We start from the raw sequence: 11,341 nt of genomic DNA, 5'->3' as shown, positions 1-11,341 counted from the left end.
CCTGCGCAAGAAGCACAAACACAACCGAAATAAACTAAACTTGATCAGAATCCAGAATAACACCACAGGTGTTATAATATACTTTGGGATTAGTGACGTCCTGCTGTCATGGTGACCGCCGTTGTCTTTCTCACGGCCAACAGCAAAAGTTGTACCTCGGTTCAGCGCTGGGCGTATCCCAGATGCCTTTGCATTAGGACTGCACGATTAATCGATTTTAAATCGAAATCGCGATTTGAAATGATGCGATTAGCTAATCGCAAAGCCTGCGATTTGCCTGCGATTTGGGATACGTCATACAGCGCGTCGGATTCAACGTCAATGAACGTCAACGTCAATGAACGTCAACGTCAATGAACGTCAACGTCAATGAACGTCAATGTCAATGAACGCACACGCACAACAACAACATCGCACGTGAAACGCCCACGTTTCGGTAGCTAGCAACATTCATGGTGGATAAATGGCTTCAGCAGAGCCAGAAGCAACGATTTAGTCCCGAAGAAAAACAGCACTTCTGTTGTATGGAAGTATTTCGGGTTTAGGACGACAGATATGCAACAAAAGCAGGTGTTGATCACAACCTGTCGTGGAACAGTCGCTCCATCCAGAGGCAACACCACAAACCTGTATCAGCACTTGAAAAAGTACCACAGGCAGCTCTATGACGAGTGTACGGTCAGAAACGGAGAGTTAAGTGAAAGTCCCGTAGCCCAGTCTAACGTTAAGCAAACTAGAGTTTTAGAGTCGTTTGCGGCTGTTACGCCGTATGAAAAGGGCTCACGAAGGCACCGTGAAATAACCAATTCCATCAAGCATTACCTCGCTAAAGACATGGTGTTTATTAACACTGTGAGCAACGAAGGGTTTAAAAAACTAATCCAAACGCTGGATAAAAGTACTAACAACCGATCTGCGGTCGAGCCGTGCACTTCATACATTACGACGAGTTGAAGAGTTGCCAGCAAACGGTATACTTTTCCTGCTTTATCTATTTATCTATCTATCTATACAGAAAGGACCTATTCTTTTTTACTGGACATTTTTATTATCACTTTATTTAACTTGATTGCAGTATGTGCAATATTTAGATGCTGCTCCTGAGCCATAATTAAATAACCTTGTTTGTAGAAAGTAATGCTCTCTGAAATTAGCCCATGATAGACAGATTCATCCAATTACCTGCCCAACTTTAAAGCAACCCAGTGTAAGTTTAGTTCTTTCACTCGTAGCTCGGGTTGTGGGGGTGCTAGAGGAGGGAGAAGACGTACAAACAAACTGCACGTTGATACGACCTTCCTAGCCGGAGATATGGCCACACTTTACAAAAACTTCCTTTGGGTCGCTTTAAAAAAAAAAAAACGCAAATTAAATCGCAATCGCAATATCTGTCCAAATAATCGCAATTCGATTTTTCCCCCAAATCGTGCAGCCCTACTTTGCACCGCTGCGAGGTTTTTCTGTGTGGGAAGCAGGCTAATTTACGAGCGGTCAACTAGTGGTCGTTGTGTGTAAATAGCAGCTTAGCATTGAAAAAGAGGGGATCATCTGACCCCCGAGGCGGCTCTTTTAGTAGGTAAAAAGGCACGGCTGTTCTAGTGTTAAGCCTAGGCATTAGCATGGGCGCTAACACACGTCTTTAAGTGTCTCCATTATAAAGTTCTCTTACTCTAATTTCTTTTCTTCTTAACCTTTAGGTTGATCACATCCTAATTTCTAAAAAGTCATAAATGTTGTGGGAATTCATCTTCCATAAACTAGATGTACAATTATAAATGCTAACCTATTCAGAAAGTACTTCATAGATAATGGTGTTTATTCAAAGATAGTGGTATTTATTCATAGATAGCGGTATTTTATTCATAAATGCAGATAATGTTAGATCAAATATCGTAATCTGGGTCACATTAAAAATTACTCTGAGGACTGGCTCACTATTAGTAAAGAGATAGCTGCTTTCATCTGCTAATGTTTACAGTTTTTTCTTTCTCTCTCTCCCTCCCCCTCTCTTTCTCCCTCCCCCATTATCTCTCCCTCTCTCCTTACCCCTCTCTCTCTCTCCTGACCTCTCCCTCTCTCCATCCATCCCTCCCTCCCTCCCTCCTTCCCTCCCTCCTTCCCTCCCTCTCTCCTTACCCCTCTCTCTCTCTCCTGACCTCTCTCTCTCTCTCTCCCTCCCTCCCTCCCTCTCTCCCTCCCTCTCTCCTTACCCCTCTCCCTCTCTCCTGACCTCTCCCTCCCTCCCTCCCTCAGATCAAGGCGGAGGAGAGGGTGATCCGTACGGAGCAGGGCCTGCTCATCCGTACCCTCGCCCAGAGCGACTCGGGCGTGTACCACTGCCACGCCGTGGAGCACGGCTTCATCCAGCCCCTCCTCCGCCTCAACCTCCAGGTCATCCCGACCCGCAGGCTGGGGGAGCTGCTCCCTGCTGGGCCCGGTGGCGGTGCAGGTGCAGCCGGTGGTGGGTTCAGTGGCGCAGGCGGTGGGCCCAGTGGCGCAGGTGGGCCCAGTGGCGCAGGCAGTGTCGCCGGTGGTCAATCTCCCAAGCACAAGCTCTGGTACCGGGACTTCCTCTCCCTCCTGGACCACCCGGACCTGAACAGCGTGGAGGAGTTCTGCGAGCGCGTGTGGAGGAAGGAGCGCAAGCAGCGGCGCCAGAAAGCGTCCCCCAGCGGCGTCCCCCAGAAGCCCAAAGTTCCTGTCGGTGGCGGCGGAGGCGGCGGACCTCACGCCCAGAGACAGCAGGGGGGCGGCCCCCCCCCGGTGCAGAAGCTCCAGGGCGCCCAGGGAGGTGAAGCCGCCACCCCCAGGAGTCAGAACCCCCAGAAGAGTCAGCCCAACCAGGGGGGTACGCTCGGCGCCCAGGCGACCCCCAAAAACAACCAGAAGGCGCCCCCCCCGAACTCTCAGGCCACGCAGAAACCCCAGAACCCCCAGAAGGTCCAGAACGGCCAGGGTGGGGGGGGGCAGGGGGCGGCCGGGGGGGGGGCCCGAGGGGGACCCCCCCAGCACACGGCCAAGTGGAGACGTCTGCAGGAGAACAAGAAGGGGCGCAACAGGAGGACCCACGAGCAGCAGAGACCCCCGCGGAGTGTCTGAGACAGACCACCCTCCTGGCACAAAGACACACACACACACACACACTCACACTCATCCTGTAGTACACACTCCCAATACAGACTCACCATGTACCCATGAAGCTATAAGGACGTAGCGGACACTCATACTGCATCGACGTGTTGTTGTGTTTATAAGCACAGATATTACACTGCAACAGCGACGACATAGACACTTGTGCACACACACACACAGACACAGACACAGACACAGACACACGCATACACACGCACACAGATGCACACAGACACAGACACACACACACACACACGCACGCACGTACATACACGCACAAACACATACACACAGACACACACACACAGACAGAGACACTTAAAGACACACACACACACACACACTTCAGTCCTGAAAACAGGACTCTTCTAAACTGGAACCTTCCGCGTACTGTAAATGCTTATCATGTGGATGTGGTGGCCCAGGGGTGTAAGACTGTATTACCCACTGGTGTAACACGAGGAACTGTATAGTCTGGGTGACCTGTGGAGTAACAGGGACAGTGTTGCCTGGCGGACACATAGACCTCCTGTACATAAAGCTACTTCCTTATATAACTTGGGACGGGGATCGGAAGCATTTGTTTTCAGTGAAGCTGTTGTTACATGTTGTTTTGCAGAATGGCACATCGATTGGATTTAAGGACATTTTTGGGAAGGAACGGTGACTTATTCATGGGTGAATGGGGAATGTCCATTACTGCAACTACTAGCCCTTGTGACATAATGAGCATGAAGTCACTGCTGGCTACACGACATGGATTAAACACGGAATGGAGAACTTTAAGGGGAGGGAGAGTCATTTGTCCAGACTACACTACAACTACAACTTACAAACCCACAACATACAGTAAATCCCTAAAGAAACATGCTGTCCTTTTCAAAGAGCGAACTGCATCGGATCACGTTGGGAGACTCCCCCACGCGGTGTTGAGGATCGAGTTGTTGAACTTGAACTGCTTCGATTCGCAATGATTCCCATAAGCATTTTGGGGCTTGTATATAGCTGAACTGTCAAATGTCAAATGTCACAAAGGTCAACTGATGAAACAGGGGGCGTATTGACCCGGTGGTGGTCAACGTTAATGCCCTCAGTATTGTTTATAGTCAAATAACAGCATTATTAGGTATAAGACCTCCACAATCGCCCTTGTGGTCTGTGCAACAAAGCCACGCTTCTCCTCCCTAAATGCTTGGAAGGCATTGTGCATGTGGTTGTTGATCTATGTTCATGATTTGAATAAGCTATTTCTTTGCCGGTTACTTTGCTATGTACTTTAGATTTTATATTTTTTATTTTTAAAGGAGCCCTATATCTTTAAAAAAACAAAACAAAGAAAAAACGGTTTAATTTTCATTTTTTATTTGAGATACTTCTCAACGTCTCTCCCTCCCGATAAACAAACCACTGCATCTGGCGCAACACAAAGTCAAATCCTCCTTACCTTATCCTTCTGTGTCCAAAGTTTCTGTTTAAGTTATTTTCAGTTTCGACGCTCTTTTCTGGAGTTTGTGGGCTGTGAACGTGTACTCCCAGTCTTCGCTAGGCTACGCTAGGGATCGGTCTGGAAAGCAGGCTGCCAAATGTTTGTGTACATACAGTATATACAACAAAACTACTCTTTATGTATGTACATATATACTGTACAACCAGGACACCACTTGATTCTTATTTATTGCTCATTGTTTTGTGAAAGGGTTGCATTTATTTTTGATATTATGCTATTTTGGCTCATCGATAATCAAGAAATAATGGCCACACTATTGTTGAGTAACATTGATGGACCAACTGGGTTATAGTAGTTCCTCGGTCAAGGACTCCCCTTTTTTTACGGGGACTCGCGTTATGACAGTGAACTAAGGTATGAGAGTGTGAGTAGGAGGGTGTTGTGTCATTTACCGTATCCTAGTGCCCGTGAGAGAGACCTTGACAATGATAAGCACAAGTTTTCTCATTTCCTGTTTTGTAGGTTTGTTAGGTTTCTGTCCCTTTTTGCCTTTCGTAAACGGGTGATTTTATATGCCCTGTAGGTTTCTTTATCTTCTTTGAAAACCATCCGAATCTTACATTATTTCATTCATTCATTCATTCATTCATTCATTCATTCATTCATTCATTGTATGTAAGATAATACCCAATCCTGAAAAACATTAGCTGTGAATTTCTATGTAAAGAAATAGTATGGAAAAACGATAAAACTAGTCTGAGGAAAAGATGCTGAAGTCGTACTGCATGTGAATGCTACCTAAGTGCATCTTCTTTCTATTGTGTCTTAAATGTTTTGTGTGAGAGGTAAAAAGTCCTATAGGCAAACGTGGAAGAGGTGTGAATAACTCTTCCTTTTCGCCAAAAACAAAGATGACAACATGTACAAGTACCCCGCCCAAACTTGTATCGAGACCCTTAATCTTTTCATACAACAATGTGCCCCTGCCCCCTCACCCCCTATAGTATACAGCAACAGTGATCAATGTGGCAATGCAATAAAGCACAGCAGAAAAATACGGTTTTCCTGACATTTGGAGGTTGGCGGTTTCTTGGTGTTCTCTCCTGTAGTGAGTGTGGAGCGGACAGGGGAAGGAGGAGAGGTTCCACTGCTGTAACATGGTTCCTTCTGGTTCCACTGCTGTAACATGGTTCCTTCTGGCATGCGTTCAGTTGTCTAAATAAACATTTCCTGTAAGACCTAGCCTGGTTGTCTCTTCAATCTGCCTTTTTTTTATTATATCAAATGCTTTATTTTCAAAATATTTTCTTTTTTTTAACACAGCACAGTCATAGTTAACAACAAACATTGCTCCCACCCTCCCCTCGCCCGGTCAATCCTTGCTCCAAACAAAGTATACTTATGTACAGATCTTCTTCATCAGATGAAAGGAAAATGCCACAGGGTGTCCACATTGATTATAGTGTCATATTGAAAGGAAAAGAAAAGAAGTAAAAAATAAAATAAAAAGTAAATAAATACAATTATAAAAAATTTAAAAAGGGAAGTTTCCTGGATGTATAAAACAACTCAAAACGCATCTCAACAGGACAGCATGTCTGGATCTAACTCCTGAAAGTAGTCTAAGAAAGTAGTCGAAGCTTCCGGTTGAGACACGGACAAGATGGCAGCATAAAGAAGGCTCTCCCGTTCAATTACGTTCTTAAAGTCCCTCAAACTTAGAATTTCATACCAAATTTCATACCAAATAAATAGTGAAAGAGGGCAGAGATGAACACTAGGAAAATGGACAAGAAGCAACTGCAGCAACAGTTTCCAATCGAAAAAAGTCGTAGCAACTCTCCCAATGCTAGCAATGATGACCACGAGGGCGATTCAATGCTCCCGGAAAACACAGTAGACTTGGGTCTGATTCTGAGAGAACTGAGAGATTTCCGACGGGACAATAAGACCCAACTCGAGGATATAAAAGAAGAAATAACGAGTGCAAACGTTAGACTGGAGGAGGCAGAAGGGCGAATTGTGAATGCCGAGGAGAGAATTCAGAACACGGAAGATATCCTGACAGAAATGCTAAAGCTACAGGCCAGGACAGAAGAGAAGCTAACCGACCTAGAGGGCCGCTCCAGACGAGATAATATCCGAATCTACGGTATTCCGGAGGGGGCAGAAAAGGACTCCTCGTCGATGATCACATTCGTGGAAAAACTACTCCTAGAAAACCTCGCCATACCCAACACAACAAGTCTACAAATTGAGAGAGCCCACCGTGCCCTCGGTCCACAGCCACCAGCAGAGGCAAAGCCAAGATCCATCTTGGTAAAGTTCCTCAGCTTCAGAACCAAAGAAACGACGCTCCGCGCGGCATGGCAAAAGAAGGGATTCACCTGGCAGGGGACGCGAGTCAATCTGGATAACGACTATGCTCCACGATTTCTCCAAAAGCGAAAAGAATATGCAGAGGCCCGGAGGATCCTGAAGGATAAAGACATCCACTTCCAAACGATGTTCCCAGCCCGGTTAAAGGTGAAATATGACGAGGGGATCAAGATCTACGAGACCGTGGAAGAGGCGACGCAGGACATGGCTAACAGAGGTCTCCCCATCAAGCCCATCGGAGCCCCGGAGACGCTGATGGAGCAGCTGAGGCAGCTGACATGGCAGACAGGCGGCAGGCGGACCGGGAGACGTGGCAGAGGAGACGCAGGCTACAAGGAGAAATTGCAACGCTACAGAAGAGACCCCCCACCCACAGACGGGGAGTCCGGTAAAAGCTGAGTGAAATTATTAGTTATAAGCAACGACTGCCCTACTAATCTACTCAGAATTAAACGGACACTTTGGGTGGGTGAGTTCAGCTCATACTATTGAAACTGTTTGCTGGTTAGTATAAAAAAAAACGTGAGTTACCTAGTTGAATAATTAAAATACAAATAAGAATTGGGAAAGGAACGAACGATGGAACCTTCTCATACTGTTATCTCCAAGGGCCCTCTCTGTCTACGGGAGAGGGGTTTTCCCTTGGAGCCTATTGTTTTAGGCTCGTGGAGGGTTGTAGTAGTGACCCCTACCTTGGAAGTAACTCAAGTACTTTTTTCTTTTACTTGTTTTTTTTATTTTATTATTAATGTTTGTTTACAACTGTTTACTGTAGCGACTGGGAAGCTTTTCATGTACATGATGGAAATATCACATGTTATAACCTAAATGCAAGATATAAGAATAGTTCTTTTAACGTTAATGGTTTACTTAACCCGATAAAAAGAAGGAAGATCCTAACAAAATTAAAGAAAGATAGAATACAAATAGCATACCTACAGGAATCCCACCTTACCAATACAGAGCATGCCAAATTGAATAAATTGGGTTTTAAATATGTATATTCATCCTCATACGAACCAGGTCATAGGAGGGGTGTGGCCATACTGTTATCAAATACAGTGACCTATGAACACATATCAGAGTTTAAAGATAAAGATGGTGGGTTTATAATGATAATAGGGAAAATAGAGGGAACCCTAGTGAGTTTACTGAATGTATATGCTCCTCCTGGTAGTGACTGGACGTTTTATAGACAGATATTTGATTTAATGGCCACAAAATCTCAGGGAATTTTAATCTGTGGGGGGGACTTTAATGTTCGTTTAAACCCAAGATTGGATGCATCTAGCGGTAATCCAGAGTCAAAACCTATAAGTAGGAAGATAAAAGCATTAATGAAGGAAATGGGAATCATAGATGTTTGGAGAGAATTGTATCCATCCAGCCGGGACTACACCCACTACTCCTCCCCCCATGCCGTATACTCAAGGATAGATTATTTTTTTATTTACAATAGAGACCTACATAGAATAAGTCAATGTGACATAGGACCGATTGCCCTCTCTGATCATAGCCCTATTTACATGTCTGTGTGTCTCAATAGAAAGCCAAGGTCTACAATATGGAGGCTGAATTCAAGTATCCTGAATAACCCAGAGACAAGGGAGGCCATGAAGACTGAAATTAGAACATATCTTGAATTAAACGATAACGGGGAAGTGGCTCCGAATATGCTCTGGGATGCACTTAAAGCAGTAATGAGGGGGTAACATCATCGCCACTACTTCACTTATAAAAAAACTTAGAGGACAAAGACTGCATGACCTGGAAATTAAATTAAAACATCTACAAAGACAACACAGTAACAATTTGGATAACAGGGTGAAACAAGAAATGAAAGACATAAGGAACGAGATAAATTAAACAACCAGGACATACAAAAAAAACTATTATTTACAAAACAAAGATACTATGAAGTAGGTGGGAAATCATTGAAACTCTTATCATATAGACTAAGAAAACAACAAGCAGATAATGCAATCTATAAAATAAGGAACCCCGAATCCGGAGCGATAGAATGTAAGCTAGACAAAATTCAACAGAGTTTCGAAAAGTTCTATAAAACACTATATTCCCAACCACAAGTGGACAACAACCTACAGATTGAGTCATTTCTAGCCTCTCTTGATTTACCCTCTGTCACTAATGAACAAAATAAAGACTTGGTAGCCGAAATAACAATAGAGGAATTACAATCAGCAATTTCGAGATTGAAGGCAAACAAATCCCCGGGTTCAGATGGTTTCACTGCTGAATGGTACAGATCATTTAGAGAACAATTAGCTCCAACATTACTGAGGGCATTTAATTGGGTACTACAGAAAAGGGAAATTCCACCCTCGTGGAGGGAAGCAATAATTTCAGTCATACCGAAGGAAGGGAAAGACAAACTAGAATGTAATAGCTATCGCCCTATCAGTGTTCTCCAGCTCGATTATCGACTGTTTACATCAATACTATCCAGAAGAATAGATAGGATTCTACCTAAACTCATTCATTTAGATCAGACAGGATTCATTAGACAAAGGCAAACACAAGACAACATTAGAAGGTCATTACACATTATCAGACATATCACACAACACGGAATAGAGGCAGCTCTTGTAAGTTTGGACGCTGAGAAAGCTTTCGATTCAGTTAGTTGGACCTTTTTATACAAGGTACTATTGAGATTCGGCTTTCATGAGTCTATTATTGCAACTTTCCAAGCATTACATGATAGCCCGCAAGAATCAAAATTAATGGTGCCCTATCGGGATCCTTCACTCTGGAACGTGGAACCAGGCAGGGATGTCCCGCCTCCCCACTCCTATTCAGCCTTTTTATTGAGCCTTTGAGCCAATGGATAAGACAAAATGTTGAAATTAAGGGAATAGACATGGCAGCTGGTGAGCATAAACTTGGTCTTTTTGCGGATGACGTCCTGGTATATCTAACACAGCCCACACAGACAATCCCAAAATTGATGGGTTTATTAGAGGAATATGGGACACTTTCAGGTTACAAACTAATATTCAGAAGACCCAGGTACTAACACTTAACTATGACCCACCCAACGATATTAGAGGGAAATATAACCTGAAATGGGATGCAGATTCAATAAAATACCTAGGTGTTAACCTGCCAAAAGATGTCTCAAAATTATCTGATCTTAATTATGGCCCTTTGAATGTAAAACTAAAATCAGATGTACTACGGTGGAGTCTCATTCCCTTCTTGAGTTTGAGCTCTAGGGTGGAGTCTGTTAAGATGAACATCCTACCAAGGTTACTGTATTTATTCCAGACTCTTCCAGTGGAGATACCTGCTAAGCAATTTATAGAATGGGACAAATTAATATCTAGATATTTATGGCAAGGGAAAAAACCCAGAATCAGATACAAAACTCTACAGTTAAGAAAAGAAAACGGGGGATTTGGCCTTCCTTGCTTACGAGAATACTATTGCGCAGCTCAATTAAGGCCTGTAGTGTGTTGGTGTACTCCATCATATTCTGCAAGATGGAAGGAAATTGACAGTGCAATGACAGAAGGGGTTCAAATAGCAGCGATAGTTGCAGATAGTGAATTAATAAACAACATGACAAATAAAAATAATCCCTGGATTAACGTGGTTTTGAAGATTTGGCAGGAGACAGTGAAACTGTGTGGTATAAGGGACTCACTTAAAATGCTAAGATGGTGTGCATATGACACAGACTTCCCTCCAAACAAAACAGATGCTAGATTTAAAGTCTGGGTTGAAAAAGGCCTTTCGAACTATTTAACTTTTGTCCACAAGGGGACATTCCATAGCTTTGAATCGCTACAGAGAAAACATGGTTTGGAACAAAATGATTTCGAAAGGTATCTCCAGGTCCGACACCATTTCAATCAGAATTTAGGGGGAGTATCAGAAGAGGGGGTAACAGGAATTATGGAAGTATTTACATCAGCAAGCAAATCATTGATATGCAACAAGGTGGTATCTAGACTATACAATGGCTTCCGCCAGATCAATCTAAAAACAGTCAATACAATATATATTAAAGAGAAATGGGAGAAAGAGGGTAATTTTACTATTTCTGGGGAGGATTGGGACAGATTATGTAAACTACAATGGGAAACGACATGCTCAAATACGTGGCGAGAATTTAGTTGGAAAAACCTTACAAGGTTTTTTATCACCCCCCTACAAAAACGACACCAGGGGACGGGTGTAGCGTGTTGGAGATCCTGTGGAATGAATGAAGCCAATCACTACCATGTATTCTGGGAATGCCCAAATCTAGTCCCATTTTGGCAGGAGATACACAATAATCTGGAAGCTATTTTTGAAATTAACATCCCCTTCAAATGTGACACCTTATACCTGGGAAACATCTCATTCGAAAATTGGGAC

At 43.7% G+C, this 11,341-nt stretch overlaps 1 protein-coding gene across 1 annotated transcript in view; it reads left to right on the top strand.

The window, feature by feature from the left end:
• Window positions 1-3,175, top strand: part of sema3aa (sema domain, immunoglobulin domain (Ig), short basic domain, secreted, (semaphorin) 3Aa) — a gene marked incomplete at its 5' end in the record, with an annotated part of 48,314 nt that extends 45,139 nt beyond the window's left edge. The window contains 1 exon segment of the mRNA XM_080538259.1: window positions 2,254-3,175. Within this exon segment, the coding sequence (XP_080394385.1) occupies window positions 2,254-3,099 (846 nt within the window). The 3' untranslated portion in view covers window positions 3,100-3,175.
• Window positions 3,176-11,341: the final 8,166 nt, after the last annotated feature.

This window comes from Nansenia antarctica (genome assembly GCF_963989245.1).
Source record: "Nansenia antarctica genome assembly, chromosome: 8".
NCBI classification, from domain to species: Eukaryota; Metazoa; Chordata; class Actinopteri; order Argentiniformes; family Microstomatidae; genus Nansenia; species Nansenia antarctica.
The sequence above is the reverse complement of the archived record's forward strand: the minus strand, read 5'-3'. Positions and strand labels throughout refer to the sequence as shown.